Source organism: Tamandua tetradactyla, chromosome 16, assembly GCF_023851605.1.
Source record: "Tamandua tetradactyla isolate mTamTet1 chromosome 16, mTamTet1.pri, whole genome shotgun sequence".
NCBI classification, from domain to species: domain Eukaryota; kingdom Metazoa; phylum Chordata; class Mammalia; order Pilosa; family Myrmecophagidae; genus Tamandua; species Tamandua tetradactyla.
The window spans coordinates 49,372,984-49,399,034 of NC_135342.1; the positions used below are offsets into that span (position 1 = coordinate 49,372,984).

Here is a 26,051-nt window from a genome sequence, read left to right on the forward strand (position 1 = left end):
GGGGCAACGTAGCTGGAACTTAAGGGGGAGATTCAAGATGTGGGAAACAGGACAGCCGTTTGCCGCTCAGAGAAATTATTTGGATTGTGTGTGCATGGTAATGGTAGGTACAGTCTGGTGGTAGAAGATGGAGCGTCTTTTGGAAAAAAATAAATGTATTTTTATTTTGTATTAATGGTAGGCATAGAAAAGTTGAAAAAATTGTACAGAGAATTGCTTTAAACTCGTCACCCAGCTTCTACTAATGTTAATACCTTACAAAGCTATGGCACAGTTCTTGAAACTAGAAAACGAACGTCACTATATTAGCTGATCAGTTACTGCAGACCTTATGTGAATTTCACCCATTTGCCCACGAGTGTCCTTTGCCTGATCCCGGATCCGTTGCATGTAATTGTCACATCTTCTTATTCTCCTCCGGACATGAGAGTTCTTTCTTACCTTGAGTTTCATGACTTTGACTCTTTTGAGCAATGCTGGCAGCTATTCTATAGAATAACCTTCAATTGAGTGTGTTTGATGTTTTCTGATTATGAGATTAAGTGTGTACATTTTTGGCAAGAATACCATAGAAAGGATGCTGTACCATTCTCAAGGCTTCATGTTAGGGGTATGTGATGTCAATATCCAGTGTTAACCTTGAACACGTGATGCGGGCAGGGTCTACTAGCCTTCTCCTGCGTAGAGATAGTATTTTCCTTCTGTAATTAAGAAGTGTCTTTTGGGAGATATTTTGAGACTATGTAAATATCTTGTTTCTCAGCCCACTTTTGCCCACTTTTTAGCATCCATCGATGGTTCTTGCAAGCAAGGATTTGTCTAATTGTGGTTTTCTATTTTCTCCATTAATCATTTTAGATCAATCACTTGGAATTCTTCTGTAAAGAAGAGTTATTTCCGTGTTTATTTACTTACTCAGTTATTCGTTTTTATCAGTAAAGGCTCATGGATATTTATTTTATTCCATTTTTATTTTAATCCTTTACCATCATTATTTTGTTGCTCCAGATTTGGCCATTGGGAACTCCTTCAAGCCGGCTCCTTGAGTGGAGTGTTTTTAACAGGGTCCCTTGGAATGTTCTAGAATGGGCACCAAAGGGCTGCCTGTTTGTCCCTAAGGAAGGAGACCCACTGAGGCTGCCATTGTAGCTGAGTAATGGGGAGGGGCATCCTGAGGCTGTGGCATTGGCAGGAAGGGCAGCTCGCTAGTCTACTGGGACTGGCCTTGCCAGGCTGAGGAGGGCACGTGTCCTGAGACTTGTGCTCAGTAGGGGTCTGGTGAGGCTGTGAGAGACACGATCGAAAGTGACTTCTTATAAGACACGTGCAATTCGATCTGTGATAGCACAAGTTCTATTCTGAGTGTCAGACGTATGAAAGAATCCCTGAATGTTAAATCGCTTTGTCTGCAAACATTGGTTAAATACCTATTACTGAGTACTAGACACCAGGGAGTAAAAACTGATTATTTTATAAATGCTTATTGATCACTTACTATGAGCCAGGCACCTACTCATGTAATCTTCAGCATAACCCTGTGAGCTAATTTCTATTATCTTCCTCACTTATATGGATTATAAAATAAGGCATGAAGGGGTTAAGTCACTGACCAAGGCCCCAGCCTGTAAGAGGTGCCGCCAGGAGTCACACCCCAGCAGAATGGCTTAGGGACTCAGGTCAGCACTTCTGACACTTCGCTGCCTCTCTTTGCTAGCCTTTGCCCACAAAAAATGCAACATAAGGCTTCTTTCTTGCTATAAGAGGCACCGGTAACCCTAAATATAGGGTTTTAACCAACACTAAACGTTCATGATCTCACAGTTTCTGTGGGTCAGAAATTCAGGAGTAGCTCGGCCTGGTGATTCTGGCTCAGGATTCTCCTGAGACTGCCACCAAGATGTCACCCAAGCTGCAAGCATCCAAAGGCTTGAACTGGGGCTAGAGGCTCCCCACCAGGGATAACTTATCCATGTGCCTGGAACAGCGTTCTGCTTGCTAGCAGGAGATTGCAGTTCCTCACCACGGGGTCCTCCCCATAGTGCTGCTTGAGTGTTCTCACGACATGGTGCCTTCCTCTCCCCAGAAGGAATAATCCAAGAGAGAGCAAGGTGGGAGTCCAAATGTCTTTTATGATCTGACCTTGGAAGCCTCTCTGACATTTCCCGAGGTAAGGGTCACTGTGAGCCACCTGGGAGGATGGTTCCCCTAGAAGGTGTGTGAGCTGAATAGGAGGTAGGCCAGAAAGAACAGCATGAGCACGACTCAGAGGTGAGAGAATATGGGGTTTAAATGTACTCTGCAGGAAAATGTGCTCTCCTTGTCTCCCTCCCTCCTGTCCTTGGCCGTCCCTTACTTGAGCTCTGCAGTTCTGTGTACCAGCAGTCCTCCTGAGCTGTCCTCTGGGCTCCATCACATGGTGGATCTTCGTCTCGTTGGCTTGATGGGGACAGCTGAGGAGTGACAGAGAGCTTATGTATCTGGATGCACCTGGGTCACACAGCGACATCAGACTGAACCAGGTGAGTGACCTCCTGGCCTAGGGAATGTTCTTCCTGAGAGCTTGAGGTCAAAGAATTGTGCCCTGAAATGGACCATGCTATCAGGCTGAGGCTTGGGATGAAATCCTGAGTTTAGTTCATTTCACAAACACATATAACTGGTGCATTGAAACAAGTAGGACTCACAATGTAATTGAGAAGTATCCTTCAAATTTATCATGGGGACACGTCTTCCCTGCCTTGAAGATACAGTTTAGGCAGTCCCTTGACTTTCAGATCATTCTTGATAACAAGTCCTACAGTCACTTTAAATCACAAACTCAAATTCAATTCACTTATTTTAAATGCCCCAACTCATATAATAATCAGAAGTCCAAACTTGCTGGAGCAGGAAAGGCTGCAGGCAAGAAGCCTTTGATCCTTTTCTCTTCCCCTGCCTACTGTTTCTTCTTTTCCAGTTTGCTAACCTTGGTCCTTGCTTCCTTCTGGGCAACCTAGAAAGAGGTGATGAGAAAGGAAACAAGAAAGTAAATGCTTACATGAGTAATATTGTTGTAAGTTGGTTTCCTGCTCTCTGAGCCATTGGTTATTTTAAAGTGCCTCTTTCTATTTAGGGGGCATTTGTGGGACTTTAGAAGCTCCTACTGGGAACATCTGTCTATCCCATGAAATGGGAAACACATTTTCCTCTGGTTGACTGCTTCTCCATTCAAACCTTGGATTTCCAGTTGTTCACTTCACACTGACTCTATTTGGTTGGGTTTCAGTGTCCCACCAGGTGGTCTTCTTGGGTGTCATTTCAAATGACTCAAAGCTGGCTCTTACTCCTGAATGGCCCATATCTGATCCATGAAAGACATGTATCCTTTATCCAAAAATTCTAGGAACTGACCAGAAGCCAACATCCTTAAAACAACTGCCAGCTCATCTGGCCCTTAGGTTTTTTTCCAGGCAGGGGTCAGACACTGTGTCCTTCTTTGATGAGAGGACACATGTCACGCTCTCCAAGCGGTCTTGACTTGAGATGTTGCAGAAAGTATCCCCCATGCTTACCACTTGGGAGCTCACTCCAGGGAAATCTGGTCCTGGAATCTTCTCACCCTCTCTTCAACCATCCTTTTATGTCCTTGATATAGATGCTTGGTAACATGTTTTCAGCCACCTAACTAAAAATGTTTATGGTGGTCGCTCCTGAATGTAACATCTGTTGTCTTTATTCCTCGGGCATTGGTGAGTCCCATTTTAGCATCCCCTTGCACACTTCTGAAAGTACTCTGTTAGGAGCTGTGGGTGGGACAGAAGCATCCCACTTGGTCCCCACCCTCAGGGCACCCATGATTTAGAGCAGGGGTCAGCAAAACCTTTCTGTAAAGCACCAGATAGTGACTGTTTTAGGTTTTGTGGATCAAATATGGTTTCTGTCCCAGATTCTTGGTTTTACATTACAAAGATAATGTAAAAAGGTGAAAAATATCCTTACCTCCAGGCCATACCAAAACAAGCCCTGGGCTGGATTTAACCTGAGTGCCATAGTTTGCTGCCTCCTTGTCTAGGGCAGTGCTTTCTGATAAAACTCCCTGCAATGATTTAATGTTCTTATCTGTGCTATCCATTAAAGTAGCCCATGCCCACATGTGCTCATGGAGCAATTGAAACATGGCTAGTGTGACTGAGGCATTGAATTTTCAATTTCATTTAATTTAATTGATTTAAATGTAAATAGCCAGAGGTGGCCAGTGGCAACTATAGTGGACAGCTCAGGTCTGAGTATGAAAGAAGACAGATGAACAACAGCAAAATTCAAGAGTTAATCTCCTTGAGTTCCATGGATTCCCTAAGCCAAGGACTTGGGAATGAGTCCTGATTGTCTGGAGATTAAGGTTACCTTAGGACCATTTTCACTATGGCCATCTCGGTACAGCAGGGCCAAGGGGATTTGGTTTGGTTAAATGTGGGTCCTGGAGAGTCTGCTGCCTCCTCTGGCTCAAGGAAGTCTGTGTTCTCAGAATCCAGGAGATTCTACACTCAAAAAGCATTGCAGAGAATTTGCCAAGAATCCTGTCCCAGGCTCCTCTGCCTGCCTCCATCTGTGTGGGCACGTGCAAAATTATGTGCATGGAGGGGAGTTTTTGTGGGGAAAAGGTCTATAGTTATCATCAAATACTCAAATACATCTACAGCCCCACAGAGAATTTGAAACTCTGCTATTACTTAAGCCCAGCCTCTTCTGTACGTAACAGTACCTTCACTGTCTTCATCATCAAAGTATTAAGAGCTGACCACTTACCACGGATAGCTTAAATTTGGCTCCTAGCTACCTTAATCTTCCACTATACTCCCAGCCCTGTCAAACAGTGAAACTCCAGAGCTTACCCTCTTACCCTCTGTGCTGTATTGGATTCCTGCAGTTATAAATGGCTATTATTCAGAAATACTGTCATTGTCTCAACATTTATCCCATTTAGATTATGTCCCAGAGGCACTTTTTCTGCTATCCTTTTAATTAATCCTGACTCTAACCCTGTGCGTTTGGTACTAAAATTATCTTTATGAGGAAACTGAGGCACAAAACTGATTAATGATTTGCCCAAGGTCATACAGGTTAAAAGTAGCATCGAAGTGGATTCGAACCTGGGCAGTCTGGCTCCAAGGCCCAAACCCTCAGCCCAGCAGTTTTGAACCTGAGCTGCACAGTGGAATCACCTGGAGAGCTTTAAAGATACAGAGACTGATTTCCTTGGTCTGGGTGCAGCTGGCATGTAGGGATATTTTGACAGCTCCCCAAGTGATTCTGACATCCAGCCAACGCTGGGTACCACTGTCTTAGCCACTGTGCCTTCCTGTCTCAGACAGAAGCGGAAGATCCGGGGGTCAGGCTGACATCTCTGCAGTGTCATGTCATGGAAAATCGTGGGCCTCCTTCACTCCTCTTTTGATGAGCGTGACCTCAGAAAATCCCAGAACTGTTGGAGCGGTTGCTGGGGGAGGTTTTAGGTGATGGACACTTCTGTTTTATGAGTGTGGTTTGGATGAGTGACGTAAAGGCTAGAGAGGCAGAGAGTGCTGCTAATAGACATAATTGGTTGCATGCTTCCCCCTTATCCTCTCCTGGAGGAAAGAACATCATTTTTCCCTTTTGCTCTTGGCAACCCTTGTCCTTATAAATTAAAATGAAAAATGATAGCCTCGTCTCTGTTTATTATTTTCTTTCTCCTCTGACATCTTCAGGGCCTGCATGTCTACCCCCTGCAGAGGTACCCAGTGGGAGGAAGATGGGAATTGGGTTTTGAGACCCCAGTTACTTTAGTTGGAGCCTCATTAAAGCTTTGCTCAGCTTTAAGAAAAAGTGGTGGAATAAGATAGCATTCCCATGGGCGGGTCTGAAGGAGTTTGGGCCATATAGGAGGGAGAGAATCCAGGGCTATTTCAGGGGGTTAAACACCCTACAGAACTTCTCTCTTCCCCTCCTCCTTTTAGTTTTCCACCCCCATCATTCCCCACCTACAGCTTTTTTAGCTACCATGAGACACAAATCGAAGATCTCTTCACATCCAACTCCCATTTATTCTTCACGATTCATGGAGGTGGACATGATTCCCATTTTACAGATAAGAAAACAGAGTCTTTAGGCTTTATGTAAGTGGCAGAGTCGAGATCTGAACCCAGGTTGTCTGACTCCAGGCTCCCCACACTCTGCACAGGCCTTGCCTTGTCTTTCTCCTCCATCCCATCAGAGTCTCCAGTGGGGGTGTCCTTGGAATAAGAGTGCAGGGGTCCCTACATGTGGATGGGAACCTTCTGATACTTCTCTCACCTTAAGCCCTACCTGTGCTCTGGTTTGTGTGTGTGTGTGTGTGTTTTATTTTATGGTTTGTTGCACTCCTCTCCAAATGTTTCTGCTTTAAAACAATCATCCCTGCTCAGTCTGGGCACCCAGCAACGGGCACTCCCAGTGCCAGTCCTGGGGAGGCTGGAGAGTTTATCCTCTTTCTTCAGAGCCTCTGGGCCAACTTTACCATCTTGTATTCATTTAAGTGGATGGGTTGAACATATCACTCAATAGAACAATATCACTACTCTCCCCAGGCTCCGGGCCTGAAGCCAAAGAGCTCCGTGGCTGAAAAAAACACCCTGCTCCTGTGTGCCTTTACGGGTAAAGGGCACCTTAGTGTCCATTCGCCTGGAGTCAGAAAACTTCTACCTATGCCTCTTTCTGGGGAGGGAGGGAAGTGTCCCTCTCTCCCCTCTTTACTCACCCTCTAGACTTAAATGCCGAGTGAGAAAATGGGTCTGTTTGGCTTGGAGACTTGGCAAAGCCTGGATTGCATATTGAACAATGATCCATTTTCATGAAACTGCTGGAAAATGAAAACAAGCCCCAGTGACTTGTATCAACCCCCAAAGCTTGGCCCTGTCGAGGAGAGGAGGCTGGATTCCCGTTCCTTGTCTTGGGAATCAGCTGGGGAGTCCAGCTCTTCTCACTGATGAACTATTGAGACAAGCACCACAGCTCTGCAAGTGGACTGGCGTGTCTGTGGGGTCGCCTGGGCCTGTTGGTTATTTAGCAAGTTTCAGGGCAAGCCCAGTTGGTTCAGTGCCTCTGTTGATGATTTCAACAGTCATGGCAGCCAAGTAGTTATGACACCATTCAATACTTGGCTCATAAAGGAACAGAAAGAAGCAGAATAAAGCATGGTGTGAGTTCAGGACCTGATTCTCGTGCTCCGTCTTTTTTGCCCATACCTAGTCCCTGCCACCCTGTCCTTGCCTCCCTCTCCCTATCTCTCTACCTCCTTCTCTCCCCATCTTAGCGTATAGGAAAGGGCTTTGTAAGTCAGGGGAGATGATACTTGAATTGAAACTAGAAGTTTGGGAAGGAGTCTACTAGGCAGACAGATTGGGCTGGGCAATGTATCCTAGGCAGAAGGAACAGTTGGTCCCAAGACACTGAGTGAATAGAACTCATATAATTGGAAATGAATGACATGAGGCTCCGGCCAAGGGCGAAAGGCATATGGGTGTGGGGAGGCAGAGGACAAGATTGGCAAGGATTGGGCAACAAAAGGTCCTACATTCAGAAAGGCTTAGATTTTTATCCTCTAGGTCAAGGCTTCTCAACCTTCATGCTACAGACATTTTGGGCCAGATGATTCTCTGCCATGGGGCCATCGTGCACAGGGAGTTGGTTAGCAGTGTCCCTGGCCTCTCCCCACTATACCAGCAGCACACACACCCCAGGATAGAACAACCAAACGTGTCTCCAGGCATTGCCAGATGTTCCCAGGGAGATGGGGGATGGGGGCCTAACCACTGCTTTAGGTGATTGGGAGCCCTGAGGATTTAGGGCCAGGAGAGTGACAAGGTTAGAATGACACTTCAGTTGGATTGTTCTATGGCAGCACAGACAGTGGGATTAAGGGAGACCACGGGGCACAGGGAGATGGGTGATAGGGATAGGTGGAGAGTGAGATGGGGGGAACTTGAGGGGACTAGGGCAATCATCTTGTAGGGAGAGAATGTGAATCTGACCTGGGACAGAGGTGGGGTTGAGGTGGGGGGGGTCACACCAAGAGGTAGGATTAGGAGGGGTCAGACACCATGATCTGTGACACAAGGAAGTTAACTGTTGATATGGAGAAATGTATGGTTTTGATATGGAGAAATGTATGGTTTTGATATGGAGAAATGTATGGTTGCATTTCTGGGCAGTAGAAAAGAACAGCTTAAAAGGGTTAGGAATTTACAACAAATGAGGATGGGGAGGGAGCGTGCTAAGGGAAAATGTGAGCGTGTATGGGAGACTGAACCCCTCTTTCCTTCCCAGCTCTCCTTAAGATGGTCCTGGGCCTCATATTTATAGAATGTGAAGTGTCAGGTTTAGCCAGAAAGGCTGTGAGCGTGTATCTGTTCCTAATCCATCAATCTGCTGTGAGCCAACAGGTATACCTACCAAGCCTGGGCTCAGCATTGGGGACCCAGAGGTTGTCAGTCTGCCTCATTCTCCTGGGACAGACCTGTGCCTGGTCAGTCATAACAGGAGCAGATCTGCTTGTGAAGTGAGCTGAAAGCCACCAGAAGTGAAAGGGTTAAAGTGAGGGAAGGCTTCCTGAAGGAGGTGGCATTGAAGCTCAGTCTCAAAGGGTGTCCTGCAGCTTATAACAGACTGCAGCTTCTGAGGGTGAGGTGTGGAGGAGGATCCTGCAGAGACCAGGCCTGGGGCATGCCTTGCAACTCCCTCAGCAAACTCAGCCCCGTCAGCACTTGTCCTGCTTTATTGTACTGTGTGGTTAATGCTGCCTCTGTGCTAGAATGCAGCCAAGCAATGCAGACACTATGTGTCAGAAGTTCCTTGCCAGGTGATCTGGGCTCACAGCAGGCACTCAGGGAGGAATTAAGGAGTTGTGGGCAGAGGAAACACCTTGCCAAGTTGTCCCCTCTTATATTGGACCAGTTCTGCTTTCTTTCTTTTGCAAGGTCATGGGGTCAGGGGTGAACTCTTCTCCCCTGGGACCTGGCCTTCTGTTTTCTCAGTCTGTCTTATTTGACCTTTGATTAGATCCTACTGACTTTGATTAGATCCTACTTAGCAAATGGTCATTTTGTTTGCAATTTTATTTACTGTTCCTTCATTGTATTTGTATGAGGGACCCTGAAATTCTCAAACCTCAGGAATGTTTATTGTAAGCTGTTTGTTTTCTTTTTAAAATATTTGTATTGAAGAATAATATATCACAGAGAAGTGAACATATCATAAGTGACAGCTCAATGAGCGTCATAAACTGAACGCCTCCATGTAACATGCACCCAGACCAAGAAACAGAAAAAGAAGTCCTCACCATGTCCCCGCCCAGTTGGTGCTCCCCACCTCCAGCTGGGTAACAACTTTCCTGAATTCTGACCCCTCGGTTAGCTTTGCCTGTTGTCCTTTATATAAATGGAATTGTATAGAAAGTGTTCTTTTGGTTTTGACTTCCTTTACAGAGCTTCTGAGATGCATTCATATGGAGGTATCATAGACCTTTTTATTCTCCTTGCTTGTACTATCCCACTGTCTGAATATGTCATAATTTATCCATTCTACTATTGATGGGCATTTGAGTAGTTTGTAATTTGGGTTTGTTGTGAATAATACTGCTGTGAACATTCCAGTTCAGGTCTTTGAGTGAGCATCTGTGCACAGTTCTATTGGGTGTATACCTGGGAGTCGAATTGCTAGGACGCGGGATATGCGTACATTTAGCTCTAGCAAATTCTTGTCTTAGTCTCTAGACATGGCTCTTCAGTCTCAGCCCTATTGATTTTGGGTGAGATAAGCCTTTGTTGTGGGGTGTCCTGTGTAGTATAGCAGCATCCCCAAATCCTTAGCCTCTACCCTTTAGATGCCAGTAGCACCCTCACTCCACCCCCATCATCATGACAACCAAAAACCTATCCACACACCGGGAAATGACCCATGGGGCTTAAATCACTCCCTGCTGAGCATCACTGCCCGAAACCCCTTTCTGTCTCATTCCCACCAACTAACTAGGGCAGGCATGCGGGAGACACAAGAGAGATTTTTATCACCTTGAATCCAGTTCCAAGAACTCTAAAAAACAGCCTTGTGCTGGGAGTCTCCTGAATGAGCAGCTCCACCCAGGGGTGATGAGAACAGGCCTGGAAGGTGCCTGGCAGTGCCCGGGACCCCGCGGTAGGGGCGAGGGGCTGGACCATCGGGACCCGTCCCCACACACGTGCACTGGTGGGGACAGGCCTGTGGCTGCCGCTTGGTGGTCCCCCTGAAGCCGCCTCCCTGGCCCCCACCCCTTTTCTCCCGAGCAGGCGGGGCGTCCTGCACCTGCACGAGAGCAGCGGGATCCACGACATTGGCCTGCCCCAGTGGCAGCTCCTGCTGTGTCTGATGGTTGTCGTCGTCATCCTGTATTTTAGCCTCTGGAAAGGGGTGAAAACATCAGGAAAGGTAATGTCTCTGTTTGTCTTTCAGATGGGAGGTGGGCCTCGAAATAAAAGTTTGTGTTTTTTTTTCTTGTTATATCTGTGTGGTTGGTAAAAAGATTCAAATCCCAGCTCTGCCACTGACTTGCTAGGAGAGTCTGATGACAGCGTGTCCCCTTCTAAGCCCGAGTTGCCCCATCAGCAGGGTGAGGAGGTGTGAATCGGGGCCCCTCAGGCGTTTCCACCAAGGCTCCCCTAATAGCAGAGACCAGGGAATGGGAAACCCCAGTGGCCTCAGGGCAAAACCTAAAAGAGGACCCGCAGCCATTGGGGATGAAACCCCAATGTGTTACGGAGTGTTAAGAAGTGAACTTCATCTTAGCGTGTGGGAGACAAAGTGTCTGCCCCGAGGAAGGACCAAGTAAAATGCAGACTGAGGCTGGGAGCAAAACCAGGCCAGGACTACTGTGATCCCTATGCCAGGCTCATAGTAGGTCTTTAATAAATATTTATGGAATTGAATAAGAAAGGGATGGAAGGGGGGAAAGAAAGATGAAGGGTGGGTGGGCTAATAGATTTGGGGAACTTTATCAAGTGTTCTTTGAATTCATTTCAACTTATCAAACATTTATGGAACCTATGATGTGCCAGGCTTGATGCTGCTACTAGGAAAACAAGAATGCATAGGATAGATTCCTTTCTCAGTTGCTTATAACTTTGAATATTACAGGCAGTTTGTGGGTCAGCCAGCATCACTTATTTATTGAGTATCCAGCCAGAGGTAGTCACACACACATTTGTGTCCCCCTTTAAATAAATGCTAATGGTCATAAACTATACCACCCATTACATTTCCTGCTTAAAAAAAAAAACTTAACATTACCTTGGAGATAAGCTCATGCAGATTGTACTTTAATAGAAATAGAAACACAAACTCTGGGCTTTTAAGTGGTTGTCAGATGAATTTAGTGGAAGCCACAAACCATTTTAAACAATAAATAGGTTAGACAATAAGAAAATGCATTGTGCAGTGAAGTTAAGTGCTGGTTCGTTGGAATATTTCAGCTGTTACCATCTGTATGTTTGTGATGCTTTACCTTGATGCATAAGGTGTTCTGTGTGTGTCATGTCAAAAGAGCATGAGAGATGCTGCATCAGTGCAGGGAAGACACTCTTTCAATTGAGAGGGTCCATGAAGGCCACAGATGGGTGGTGCTTGCGCCGGTTCCTAAGGACTGGTGCAGGTAGACACAGTGTAGGGAAGAGGTTCTCAGTGGAAGGAGGAGAGGTACAGACACCCTGGCCCGCCTTGCCTGGTGCTCCCTGTGCCTTCCCTGGGGGTCTAAGCTGGGCTATCCTGGGCTCCTGGGCCCACCCCTGTGACCCAAGAAGCTGTATGAGCATCCCCACTGCCACGGCTGACTAGCCTAAGTGCAGAGCTGCCACAGGCTTCTCATGTTGCTCCCCAAGGCATGCCCCTTGGGGACATGCCCCTCCCAGTGCTGGGCAAGCAGGACCACCCATGAAGGGGTATAGCCAGCCCCACCTTGCTGAGCACAGGACTGAGGGAGCAAGCATAAGTTGTGTCCTCGAGACTGAAGCTAAAATGGGACCAGGAGGGGCCTGGCCCCAGCTAGGAGTGTGCAAGGGGTGGGGTGGGTCAGCGAGGGGTGACCAGGGACCAGGTCCTCCACATGGACACTCCAGAAGTCAGAGCATGAAACCCTCCTCCCCATGCCTGAGCCACAGCCAGAGCCACAGCCCACGTTTTCTGTAAATGTCCCAAGTTCCAGTGGCCGAGCAGACGGGGCCCCAGACAGTCCCTGGGAAGGGGCTTTCTATCATAGGGGACTTCACTTGGGACATTCTCATACCCTGTCCTTAGTTGCATTTATAAACTGGTTCAGAAGAAAACCAAGAGTGCTGCTTATTTCTTCTCAGGACACCAAGCTTTCCTTAGCAGGCTTTCCGGGCCACAGGGGCAGCCTGAAATGCATTGCGAATGTGCCCACACTTCCAGGCTTGGCAAGTGAGGCCCTGAGCTTGGGGATATGCTGGCCCCAAGGCCTCTGGGATGGGTATAGCCTGAACAGACCACGTGTTCTGCCACTGGCCCATGGACCATCTCCCGGTGGAGGCAGGCATTGGTCAGCCTCCAGGGAGCTGGTTGGGTGTGCACATGACACAGCATGGCCTTCTGGAGCCTGCCTGCCTCTCCTGTCCCACGTCCTCGGCTGTGCTGGCCCTGAGCAACTGCAAGCCTAGTAGCCAAGCCCTTAAATGGCAGAGCTGGAAGGTGCTCCAACCTCCCTGTGCAGATAGGGACTCTGGGGCCTGAAGAGGAAAATGGTTTCCCTGCAAGGTCTTTAGCAGAGCCAGGACCTGAACCTCGGTCTCAAATACAGGGAGGGGCGAAGAACATGGCCTTTGTAGTCAGGCGGCCCCAGGTGGGGTCCAGGTGCCATCATTTGCTACTGCAGGACCTGGGGGTTAATTATCCTCCCCAAGCTTCAGCTTCATCACGGTAAGATGAGGGTGGTGGCTGTGCCTTCCTCCCAGGGGTGCTGGGAGGATGGAAGGAGAGGTTGTAGGTAAAGCCCTGGGGACAGGGTTGGCAGATGGAAGTGGCTCAAGAAGTGATTCTCCTGCTGTCTCCTTTATCAGCACCCCAACCTGCCCCCTCCTCAGTGGTCTCAAACCCTACTCTGCCCAATCCCTTTGGGTCTAGGCTCCCACCTGCTCTGTTCACATATTGGATTAAATAAACTTTTAGAAACTTCAGACTTCCCTACGCTTGGAGTTAAACCAAGACGATGAAAGTAACCAGGGTCAGCCACCACTCTGCCAAGTTTTGAGGAAAGGGAAGAGATGGAACACTGCCCGAAATCTCGTGTGCTCCCACCCATAAATACTTCTTACCATGTCTTCATTGTTAGTGCAAATGTCCCTAAAATCCAGTTGAGATGATCACAAATTCTAATCCATGGAGTTAAATTAATGCAATTTTTGTAGTGAGAAATCACAGGTTCTTGTAAATCTGTGTTGGCATGGACTTTACAGGTGACCCGAAGCAGTGCTTCTCAAACTTTAATGTACATACAAATCACCTGTAGGTTTTGTTCAACTGCACACTCCCAGGTCCCTCCCTGAGAGTCTGATGCAGTGAAGGTAATGAGAGAATTTGTATTTCTGTCCTCATTTTAACATTTGTACCTAAGATCAACTCCTAGGTGATATAGATAGTGCTGGTCCATGCACCGAGCCCCAATCTACACCTTCCTTTGCCTGAGGCTTGGATTCTTAGCAAGGCTTCCATACCTTTAATGACCACTCACCACCTCCTCGGGCATCCCATTCCCTCTTTAGATAAGTCTATCTGTTAGAGAGTTCTTCCTTTATGGTACTATAGTATTCTCCATCGTGATTATCAGCCATTGGTTTGAATTTGGCCTCCTGGAACCAAATAAGCACCAACCTTTATCCACAGAAACAGAATAAGAATTTGGATTTGAAGTGATAGAAGGCAGTGGCAACCTCCTTGTGGCCTGAGGACACTTGCTGAGACTAATAGGCTTCTTGGTGCCCTCTTAATATCATGCTCAAGTTAGACAAAGACTGGTTTCTCATGGCAAGTTGAAATTCCGAGAGCTGAGGGGCTTTGGTTGGAGACAACAGAGCCCAGATATTCCTTCTATTGGCCCAGTGTGCAGACAGAGCACACACAGCATGAGCGTGCTATTTGGGGGAGATCCAGGAACCTCCCTTTTGGACATGGGATCTTAGGCAGCTGAACTCACATCCGTCATCAATTCTAAGAGCCTTCAACAAGATGCAGATGCTTTAGCTTTGAAAACATGTGCATGGACAAAACAAGTCACTCCCCGGCCCGCCTTTCTTGATTCTTGACATGTCCTGATGTGTTCCAGGAGGAAATTGAATCCATGTTGGAGCCTCAGGCATGGCCAATACAAGGCTGCCTCCAGACCCCATGGGGGATTCCTTGGAATCAGAACTCTGGATGTTGTTTTCAATGGGAAGAGTATTATCCCACCGGCCTGCTGGCCTTGACAATGATCTTGCAGCTGTTGAAATGAATCGAAGGGGATCATGACCATTAGGACTCATCACCAGGCCATGTGAGGGCTCCCCCTTCATCAAGGTCTTAGATCTGTTTGTCCCCGTTTGGGAGAATGAATCTGGAACTGATGTCGGTTCACCCAGATGCAACCACATCACTTTCCAAGGCATGTTTCCCTCTTCATTTGTCTTTGGCAATTTGTCCTCCCTGATCCTGACTCACTGAAAGGAAACAGAAGTCAAAAGCCCATGTCCAAAAAAACCCCTGTAGAGCAAGGGAGTAATGAAGAAACAATTGGATAACAGGAAACAGAGGAGACTTTCCTGATTCTATCTGAGCCCAGAAGACATAACATAACCATCATTTGTTGACACATTTAATCATTCATTCACTTTCCCATTCATTCATTTTAGTCATCCACTAATCCTCATTTATCACTCACCCACTAATCCATCCATCAATCCATCCATCCACTCAACCATTCACTCAGCCACCCACACAATCATCCATCAATCCAATCATTCTCTGTACAACTATTCAATCATTCATTCACCCATCCAACAAACACTTTTTTTTAAACACCAGGTTTAAAAAAACACCAGGTCCTGGGGATGAAGTTTGAAAAATATGGACATTTTGCCTATAAGGGTCTTAGGATCTAGTGGGAAAGACAGACAAGTCAACAAGAAGGACAAACCCCACACCTTAACACACATATGGTAAAAATAAGATTCAATGGTCTACATGTCAGTTTTTGAGCCCACATCTTTCTAGGCTAATAAATAACTCTCCTCAGTTGTGTTTCAGGGATTGCATTTTTTCTCTAGGGTTATATGACACATTCTAGGGGCCACATAGTGCCAGGGCTTTGGGAGGAGGAGCCATGTCAGCCTAAAGCATTGTGTTCTCTTGCATTTTAGCTGAGTCTTCCTGGGTGTGTCTCTATCCTGGTTCTTTCTTGAGGTTCGGCTTGGGCCACAGTCTTCTTTTTTGCAGGGCTTCCTATGGCTCTATATCTGCCTATAGGAGCAATTCTTTTTTTTTTTTTTTTTTAATATTTTTACTGAGAAGTCTTCACACACATACATTCTGTACATGGTGTACAACCAGTGGCTCACAGTATCATCACATAGTTGTGTATTCATCACCATGATCATTTTTAAAAACATTTGCATCACTCCAGAAAGGAAATAAAAAGAAAAAAGAAAAAACTGATACATCCCATACCGCTTACTCCTCCCTCCCATTGACAACTGGTATTTCCATCTACCCAATTTATTTTACCCTTTGTCCTCCCTATTATTAATTTATTTTTTAATCCATATTTTTTTACTCCTCTGTCCATATCCTGGATCAAAGAAGCATCAGACACAAGGTTTTCACAATCACACAATCACATTGTAGAAGTTATATCTTTGTACAGTTGTCTTCAAGAATCAAGGCTACTGGAATCTAGTTCATCAGTTTCAAGTACTTCCCTCCAGCCACTTGTAACCAATCCACCATAAACTAAAATGGGATATATAATGCATAAGTATAACCTCCAGGATAACCTCTTGACTCTGAAATCTCTCAGCCACTGAAACTTTGTTTTGTCTCGCTTCTTCCTGCTTTTGCTGGAGAAGTCTTTCTCAATCCCTTAATGCTGGTTTCTGACTCATCCTGGGAGATCTGTCCCACGTTGTCAGTGAGATTTACATGCCTGGGAGTCATGTCCCATGTGGGGGTGGGGGGATGGCCAGTGAGTTCACCTGCTGAGTTGGCTTAGACAGAGAGGCCACATCTGAGCAACAAAGGAGGTTCTCTGGGTGTGACTCTTAGGCATAATTTTAAGTATGCTTAGCCTATCCTTTGCAGGAATAAGTTTCATAGGGGCAACCCCCAAGATGAAGGGCTTAGCCTATTGATTTGGTTGTCCCCACTGCTTGCAAGAATATCAGAAATTCTCCAAATGGGGAAGTTGAATATTTCCTCCTTTCTCCCCAGTTCCCCAAGGGGACTTATATAGCAGTGATTCTTAACCTTGAACACATATGTACATGAGCTGGGGAGTTTTTAAAAATACTGACATATAGGCTCCACCCCAGACCAATTAAATCAAAAACTCCTAGGATGGGGTCTTAGCTTTGAAATTCTTATCTGTGTATTTCCCAGAGTATTCTAGTATTTAGCCAAGGCTGGGAAAAACAACAATTTAAGGATCCTTCTCTTGCCTGGGATCTCCTCTCTCCTTTCCCTTGGAACACTGAGGAAACCCACACAACCCTGCCTCCCACCCACCTTTCTTCTCAGATCCCCTTACTTCTGCAAGGGGGAAATCCTTGACTGGTCTGGCAATAATCTCTTCCCTTTTATGTTTCTAGACAAAACAGTTTGACTATGCTCCAAATCCTCTCCCAGTAAGATGAGGAAAGGCCATTTTCTGCTTTCTGGCCAGCTGCACCCCACCCAGGGGCTGAGCTCAGACTCTTTGAATGAGAGTAAAAGGAATGGGAGCGCTGGAGGGCAGGGGAGAGTTCCCACCAGTTGCTGCCAGTCAGATGAGTGCAGCAAAGAATTCTGATGCTTTGATGGATGACAGTGGAGGGAGGAGCACAAAGGGGTGTGTACTAGGTTCTACCCAAGCCACCCTGAAAGGGTTAGGAGAGACAACCTTTGTAGAGCAGGCACGGTGCTATGAGAACCCTGCGTTTCCTCGCAGTGCTATCTGCGGTGCAACCGCCTCACCCACTCTCTTCTGGGCCTCTCTAGGCCTGGAGATGGAGCCATGGCTTGTGCGATGGGTGAAGGAAGATGGGAACGGGCATGGCTGCCCCCTGTGAGCCCCCCACTGGTTGGGGACAGAGCAGGGCTCTCACGGAGGGCTTGTCTGTTGCCCAGGTCGTGTGGATCACGGCCACGCTGCCTTACCTCGTGCTGTTTGTGCTCCTGGTTCATGGCGTCACGCTGCCCGGTGCCTCCAACGGCATCAACGCCTACCTGCACATCGACTTCTACCGCCTGAAAGAAGCCACGGTCAGTGCCCGTTGGGCCAGGTCTGGGGGAGGGTGCACGGGGCAGGGGTCCCAGCTCTGCCACAGACCTGCCATGTAGCCCTGGGCAGAATCCTTCCCTCTCTGGATTTGGTCCTGCTGGTTCCCGCTTCTTCACAGCTTCCTCTGGCTCACTGTCCTGCCAGAGACACAGAGCATGAACTAAGGTGGGGTGAACTTACGGTTGGGGTCCAGAACAATGGGGTGATGTTGGGGGCAGAGACATCTTGGAGGTACCCAGTGCCTGGAGCATCTTCAAATCATGGCTGAAAAAGAAGAAAACAAAACAAAACAAAAAAACAGAAATCGTGGCCGAGATTTGAACGTCCAGCCTCTTCCCTCAGGTCCTCATCTCAGGGAGAATACCTCAACATTTTCCTCCCAAGGCCTTCGCCACACTTTATGCGAACCCCCATTAATCCTGGCAGGCAGCACAGAATTAGGAGGGATACAATGAGTACTCCCCCCCATAACTATGATGGGGATGTGATGTACCCCCCGTCATCACAATGTTACAGACATTTTAATCAAGATTAAAACCTACTTTCTGTGTAATATTCAGAAAGATAATAGAGAGTAAGAATGAATCAGCTTTATAAATTATGATACAGGTTGGAGTTTTATTTACTCTGCAACTGATTGAACGTTCCACATCCTTTGGCTCACAGAGCAGACTCAGCTTCTCCCATCAGCGTGATCCTTTTGTTATCCCCTCTGCTGGCAAAGTAGGAGAAGCATGGTCTAACATGGGTGGGGGGAAGATGGAAACCTCTCTAATCTGAATTGCATTTCTTAGTCTGGGTGAGCTAGGTGTAATGAACCCCACTGCACAGACAAGGAAACTGAGATAGAAGTGGCATTGATTGAGCTGGATCATGAAGCAGAGGGGTTGGAAAAGGGCTCAGATCTTCAGACTTCCAGCCATGTGCTTTCATCCTCCAAAGATGGAATAAATAACCCCATTGACCTACAAGGAGTCACCACTGGCTGTGGGCTGGTAGATGCTTTCTCGATAAATATCATTATCCTTTGCTGAAGACGCCTCTCCGTAACTCCTGAAATGGTCATAATCCTTTGCCCTTGTCCCATCCTCGTTCTAGTCTAGAACTATTAACATTAATTATCTTTGAAAATCATAATGCAAATTCGAGCCAGTGAGTTCATGTAGGATGAGCTCAGTCATTGCCACCCATGTCTGGGAGAGACTAGAGAGATCCCACATGCCACCCGCCCACTCAGCCTCTCTCCAGCATTACTAGCCAAGGCTTATTTTGTGCAGGCTGTGGGAGGGGGTTTGTCACAGCTCACCACTTCTGATTTAGGCCACATTTCCTTGGGTCTCAGAGCATCCCTAGGACTTCCCAGCCTTCAGGATCAGTCTAATTCTGGGAGAAGCAGAAGGTAACAGCTTTTGTTTACTGGTTTCAGGTATGGATTGATGCTGCAACGCAGATATTTTTTTCCTTGGGGGCTGGATTTGGAGTCTTGATTGCATTTGCCAGTTACAACAAATTTGACAACAACTGTTATAGGTAAGATACTTCTTAGGGCTCAGGAAACCTCTAGACCATTGGAGATTGACTCTAGCAGTGATGGGAGAAAGGGCTCTTCCTGGGGGTCAATTCTCCTTTGTTCCAATCCTGGCTCTATCAGTGACTTGTTTTGTGACCTGGGACAGGCCAATTTTCTTCTTCAGTTTCCTCCTCTATATAACGGGGCAGAGTGAGCCATCCTGGGCATTCTGTAAACTAAGAATGCCCACAGGCCATCAGGAGGCTTCAAGAAGGGGTAGTCAGCTCTCTGCTAGGGGACAAGCAAAAGTGAAGAAATGTATTTGAGGTGAGCCTTGGAAGATAATGAAGACCTGGGCAGGTAGATGTGGAGTGGGTAATATTCAGGGTGGGAGAACAGCACCAACAAAGGCAGGGAGTGGTGTGTTTGTTGGGCAGCAAGTTGACTGGTTTGTTTTATTCATGTTGGGGAGTCATAGAAAAACAAGCCTGGAAGGAAGGTTTGGGCTATCTTAGCAAAGACCTTGAATGCCAGGGTGAGAAGTTGGGAGGCATTAGGGAGCCATAGAAAGTTTGTTGAAAAAGGAGGCCGGTGACTTGATTCCCCAACAAATGTGTTTCATATCAGATTCTGGTATCAAACTGTTCTATCCTGAAGCTATGAACTTATTTCCTACAGCAGCAGGTACTGACCCAGTGATAGTGGGGCACTGGGGTCCAAGTGGCAGCAGGGACTGAAAGGAAGAGGGCAGCATGTGAAGCTTTGGTTTCCCTGGATCAGCCAGTGGTCAGTGGGCAGCTGGGGGTAGGATCAGCAGATTGGAGCTAACAGTGCTTCTCCCCACAAGGGATGCCCTACTGACCAGCACCATCAACTGTGTCACCAGCTTCATCTCAGGGTTCGCCATCTTCTCCATCCTCGGTTACATGGCTCATGAGCACAAGGTCAACATCGAGGACGTTGCCACCGAAGGTGGGTGGGCAGACCATTTTGGCCTTGGCCCTCCGAGGGGGCTGTGAAATCCACTTCGTTCTTGGCTGCACAGCTCTTCCGTGGTGATGGGACTGGGAGGGTTGGACACAGAGGTCTCAAACTACCCTTTGGATGGGCTTTCCCTTGAGGCTGTTGGTGGAAATTCCAGGCAGTCCTGGGTCTGGGGAATGTAACAAAAACTTCTGAGTCTGGCTAGGCAGATCTTAGCTTGGAGTATCCAGTCTGGGCCTGCCCCTTGCGCCTGCATACTTTCCACACCTTCATTTAGTTCTCACGAGGCTGTGAGGCAAATGCTCATACCCTCACTTTAAAGGTGAGAAAACTGAGACTCGGGCTAATGAGTTGTTCAAGGTCATCCAGCTAATGAGCAATGTGGCCACCATTTGAACCCACATCAGTCCGACTTTGGAGCCTGAGCCCTTCCCCATTGCTTCCCATAGTCGTATGGCCACAAAGAAACAGACCTGGGAAGGGGCTGCCTCCAGCGGACTCTGAGGACCATACGCTTTTGAGAATGAGAGTGGATCCCTCATGCTCTGCAGGAGGTGGGACTTGCAGCTTGTAACCTATAGCTGTCCAGGCAAGGCACTGCTCTCTAGCCTGGTTGGTGGAGGTCAACCTCCCTGATGAACAGGTGAGTGAAGGTGTGGACTGCAAGCTTGTGCTGGCCTCATCTGTTGTCTCCAGACCCTGGGTCTGCTGTGCCCACCCATGACTGACCAGGTGTTACAGGGTTGGGCTGGAGTGAGTGGGCTTCAAAATGTTCTCCTGCCACCTGCAGCTCAGAGCCACAGACCTAGCCATTGATGAGATCCTTGGTGTTTCTTGCAGGCGCTGGCCTGGTCTTCATCCTGTACCCAGAAGCCATTTCCACCTTGTCGGGATCCACATTCTGGGCCATTGTGTTCTTCATCATGCTCCTGGCTCTGGGCATTGACAGCTCAGTGAGTGACCCTTCCCAAGAGCCGCCCACCCCCAACACCGAGGCTGGGCCCCGTCCTACCCCACACTTCTGCTGCCTGAAGTCTCCACCATGCAGACCCCTTTCTGTTTCCAGAAAGCCCATTTAAAAATGCAGGCAGGGGAGTTGGTCCTCACCCAAAAAGGCAAGACTTAGGCTAAAGCCAAAACCCATGGAAATCCAAGCCAGAAGAGACCTCAGATCAGCCAGCTGAGCGTGCTCCTCTTGTGGACCAAGATGAACCCCTGCTCTAGCCAAGCACTCTTCCCTTTATATTTCATCATCAACAACCAACAAGAACATTTGAGCCTCCTCAGTTTCTTAGATCCTTTCATTTTCCCCATATGTATGGTTAGCTCTTAAACATTATGTATGTATTTTTCTTTTTTTAAGCAGCTTCATTGAGGTATAGTTGGCATACTGTACATATTTAAAGCATACATTTTGATGCGTCTGGCCATATGTGAAACAATCGCCACAATCAGAATAATGAATATTCACCAACCTCAAACTTTTCTCAGTGTGTACAATTTTAAAACAAAGACTACTGACATTACAAGACCAAGTAAAATTTTCCTCCATGAGCTCTGGCTTGTAAAGGACGAAATCAGTTGTTTGTCTTTTTGATCATAAAGTCAATCAGTTGGTTTATTTTTAGAAAGCAAAGAAAGCTCGAAAGCAGATTTTAATGGTACCAATAGGATGGTATATAAATGCTTTCCACCCTTTTTGTAATCCTGTAACGACCACTTCAAAATGTGGTCACTTTGCTCGATAATTTAGAAAGGAAGCCCAAATCTCTCATCCATAACTGCTGCCTGAAAGCCCCACCATTTGAACCTCTTCTTTAGAGATCATTTGCAGAAGACCCTTATTTATTGTGCAGTATTCTACATGGGCATTGTGGTATTTTATGCCTTTTACTCTCTGAAAGACTTATTAGTACCCCAGCAGGCTGAGTGGGCCAGAGGATGGGATGTGTTGATCAGGGAGGACTCCCATCTCTCATGTGCATTTTTTTTTTGATTCAGCAGTCATATTTATTTATTAAATCCTATCTTCTATATTATAGTCTTCCTTTTCTTTTTTCTTTTTTATGAAAAATAACATATATACCGAAAAGCAATAAATTTCAAAGTACATTGCAACAATTAGTAGTAGAATAGATTACAGAATTTGGTATGGGTTACAGTTCCACAATTTTAGGTTTTTATTTCCAGCTGCTCTATGTACTAGAAACTAAAAGAAATATCAAAATAATGATTCAGAACTCCTACTCATTTGTTAAACCTGAACTTCTCTATGTAACTCCACCATCACCTTTAATCTTTCTCTTACTTCTTAAGGATATTGGGCTATGGTCATTCTAACTTTTGCATGTTGGAAAGGGCTGCTGATAATATCTCATGTGGTTTTTGAGTCTGAGCTTGGTTGAAACCAGGGAAGGAGTGGGATGAGAAGATGGAGAAGGCAGACAGGACTTGAGAGAAGAGGTAGCAGCCAGGGTGCATGAGCCCCGGGATCCATTGGGGGGTTTGAGGTTACCTGGGGCTTGGTGCTGAGGTCCTGGCAGGTCCTCACTCCTGCATCCTGCCTGCCTTGTCCCCTCCAGATGGGAGGCATGGAGGCCGTTATCACAGGCCTGGCTGACGACTTCCAGATCCTGAAGCGGCACCGGAAACTCTTCTCATTTGGCGTCACCTTTGGCACCTTCCTTCTGGCCCTGTTTTGCATAACCAACGTGAGTAGAGCCTGGGCCTTGGGTCTTCCTGGAGCTCTGGGGGCTCACTGCCATCAAGTTGGACTTTCCCGGCTGCAGAGCTGGTGGAGGTGGCTGAGCTCCTTAGGAGCCACCGAGGGGCCCAGCATCATCCCTACCCCAGGGCCTGATCCCCTAGGGTTCCGCCCCAGTTGTCTCCTCCCAGCTTGGAGACAGAGATCCAGGCCACCTCTTTGACCACCTGATAAGGAGCAAAGTAGCGAAAGTCCCTTTGACATTCAGCTGGCTTTTTTCCAGCTGATACATCCACCCTTAGACCCAGCGACGGCAGGAAGCCTCAGTTAGGATGCCCTTGTAGCACCCCAGCCTTGCGTTCCCAAACAGGGTCCCAGAGGGTAGGGCAGGGAACAGGTAAGCAGGGATGTAGCTGTCCATGGCCATTTCTAGCCAAAATGGCTTCAGGCTTTTCTCTCCGTGCCCCAGGGTGGAATATACGTGCTGACCCTGCTGGACACCTTTGCGGCGGGCACCTCCATCCTGTTTGCTGTGCTCATGGAAGCCATCGGAGTGGCCTGGTTTTATGGTACGAGCTGTGCCCTGAGTGTGTGGGAAAGCCTTAGCCCCCAGAGCTCCACAGCCTGTCCTTTTACCTGGAGAAGTGAAGGGATTTTCCATTTCCAGGGCAACCACCAGCTTATTCTAGGGTTGAGCAAGTCATTGATTGGAGACAATGTCACTCAAATATAAAGAATTCCCTTTAGCTGAAGGCTGCAAAAGTCCCCAAAGGCATCCAGTATCAGCTCTGAAAGAGGGACCTGTAAGGAAGCTTCAGTCCCCTCAATCATGCAGTCCGTTCTACGGTAGGGTTGCCAGATTTAGCACATAAAATACAGGATGCCCAATAACTTGTATCTGACAAACAGTGGATAATTTTTTTAGTGTAAGTATGTTCCCAAAATGGCATAGGACACACATGCTAATTCTTTTTTTTTTTTTTTTTGGCCTCAGATTTAACTGGATGCCCTAAATTTTATCCAGGAACGTTATTCTAGAACCACACTGGGAGATCACTGTAAAAATGTCAAAGATATTATAAGCATTAGGGTTTTTTTTCCGTCCCCCACATTGCACCAAAGAATTTGTTTTAGCCCTTTTCTCACTTTTTTCTGTCAGTTAGAAAGAGATTTCAATGCGAGAGTCTGGGCTTTTCTGCCCGAGCAAAGTCGGGAGAACTGTGTATACACAGTTGTTACTGTTTTAAGAGAAGGGATGCGGAAGAGGAAAGAGCGGGAGCTTTGGAGGCAGGCAGGCCTCGCCCTGTAAACCTGGCAAAACCCCCCTCACTGCCCTGAGTCCTGGTTTCCCTCTGAAACATTAACTGGGGTGACACGTAAAGGCGGCAAAACCCCAGACTTTGTCCTCTCCTGCTCTGCGCCAGCCAAGTGCCCATCCCTGTGTATCCCCACGCCCCCGACCTTGGCATCTGGCCTCATTTCCCAGCTGCCCTGCCCCTGGCGCGAGACCCCTGCAGAAGGGTGGCAGGGGATGCCCAGGGCTCCCAGGGGCCTGGCCCCGCCCACCTCGGGGGTGAGGGGAGGGTGGGTGGGTGCTGTGAGGGGCCGGCCCTCTGTGCGCACAGGCGTGGACAGGTTCAGCGACGACATCCAGCAGATGATGGGATTTAAGCCGGGCCTGTACTGGAGACTGTGCTGGAAGTTTGTCAGCCCTGCCTTCCTCCTGGTGTGTAGTGGTGGCCGGGGAACCCTGGGGCGAGGGCAGGGGTGGGGGAGCGGTGCTGTACCCCGGGTGGGGGTGTGCAGGGGAGAAGACCCCGGGAGCTGGAGGCCCCGGCTGTGCAGACGGGATGCTCACCCTGGGCTTTCCAGGTGGGTCCCACTGCAGCAGGGGCTTGTGCCCGTGGCCGGGTCCCCGGGACTGCGTCTGCCTCCCCCAGCCCCAGGCCTGTCAGGTGCCCCTCCCTCACCTCCCCACGCTTCCTCTTTCCCTCCTCTTGCTCCCCCTTGTCCTTACCTGCCTCTTGTCATCGTTCCCTTCTTGAATTTCCTCTTTTTTTCTTTCTCTTTTTCTCTCCCTGCCCCTTAATCCATTTCAACCTCTCTCTGAGCTACCTCCCTTTCTCTTCTCCCTTTCCCTGCCTCTCTCCTTGCGTCTCTTCTGTTCTGTCTTCCTTTCTGCCCGCTCCCGCCCTGGGCTCCTGCATCCCCTGGCTTGTCTGCCCCCCATCTGCCCCCAGTTCGTGGTGGTGGTCAGCATCGTCAACTTCAAGCCACTCACCTACGATGACTACATCTTCCCCCCGTGGGCCAACTGGGTCGGCTGGGGCATCGCCCTCTCCTCCATGGTCCTGGTGCCCGCCTACACCATCTACAAGTTCCTCAGCACGCGGGGCTCCTTCCGGGAGGTGGGTGCTGGGCCGGGCGGGGGCGACGGGACGCGAGGGGGCAGAGGGGGCAGAGGGGGCTATGGGGGTCATGGGTTGGGATGGGAGGGTGATTGCCTGTTGGGGTTGAAAGAGGTGAGACAGGAGGATACAGACATTAGGGTCAGACAGAGCCGCCCCATCGGCCAAGTTACTTACGCCTTTAGAGCCTGTTTCCACATCTGTAACATGGGGCTAATAATACCAGCTTAGCATAGCACCTGGCACGTGGTAGGTGTCCAGTCCATGCTGTTTCCATTATTATTTACGTGAGGAGGCGACCTCAGCCTTTCAGTTCACAGACTGCCCGCATTGGTTCTGCTCCCGGATGTCCCAGCTGCCCTGTCCAAGCCCACCTTGGCCTGGTCATCTTGGCTTTTACCTGCCCATTTCCTGAACCTGTTAACCCAGTCGGCTTAAACCAGTGGTTTCCCAAGTGCATTTTCTTGTCTTACCTGCATGCATCGCATGTGCATTGTACGTGTAATAACTATTTGGGAAGCAGTATCCTTTTTTCTGAGATGATGTCCTTCCTTTTCCTTGATTGTTAACACACACTTCCTTTTATTCTTTCATTACCTAAGGGCGATACTGTTTTCTTCATGTCCTTATTTTGTGAGATTAATGTTTCATTCCTTCATTCCCACATCTACTCACTTCACCTATATTTAAAGACAGTTGCACATGGGCCAGGCAATGCTCTAGGCACCAGACAAAAGTTCCAGCCGTTCTGGAGCTCACACTCTACTGAGGGAGCCAGGTCGTAAACAAAGTGAGGTCAGAAGGAGCAGGTCCTAAAGGAACGTAGGAAAGAGGGCCCCTCCCCGCTGTGTCTGCCTTTCCCTCCCCCACTCCCTCATTCCCTGGGATGTGTTTCCAGGC

The 26,051-nt window shown here is 47.9% G+C and overlaps 1 protein-coding gene and 1 long non-coding RNA gene across 5 annotated transcripts in view; one reads left to right on the forward strand and one right to left on the reverse strand.

Annotated features, from left to right (window-relative positions):
- The window catches only part of SLC6A2 (solute carrier family 6 member 2), a 40,571-nt gene that overhangs the window by 12,914 nt on the left and 1,606 nt on the right, over window positions 1-26,051 (forward strand). For all 4 annotated transcript variants that reach the window (XM_077132474.1, XM_077132477.1, XM_077132476.1 and 1 more), the window contains 9 exons: window positions 10,320-10,458; window positions 17,392-17,526; window positions 18,972-19,075; window positions 19,903-20,027; window positions 20,880-20,992; window positions 22,622-22,750; window positions 23,213-23,312; window positions 24,369-24,469; window positions 24,984-25,151. In XM_077132474.1, coding sequence (XP_076988589.1) covers window positions 10,320-10,458; window positions 17,392-17,526; window positions 18,972-19,075; window positions 19,903-20,027; window positions 20,880-20,992; window positions 22,622-22,750; window positions 23,213-23,312; window positions 24,369-24,469; window positions 24,984-25,151 — 1,114 coding nt within the window. The remainder of the gene's footprint in view (window positions 1-10,319; window positions 10,459-17,391; window positions 17,527-18,971; window positions 19,076-19,902; window positions 20,028-20,879; window positions 20,993-22,621; window positions 22,751-23,212; window positions 23,313-24,368; window positions 24,470-24,983; window positions 25,152-26,051) is intronic.
- Window positions 13,971-17,696, reverse strand: LOC143659468 (uncharacterized). The gene is made up of 3 exons (XR_013163562.1): window positions 17,594-17,696; window positions 17,422-17,511; window positions 13,971-14,732 (listed from the first exon to the last, which is right to left on the reverse strand). It is a non-coding gene; the product is annotated as an uncharacterized LOC143659468 (long non-coding RNA).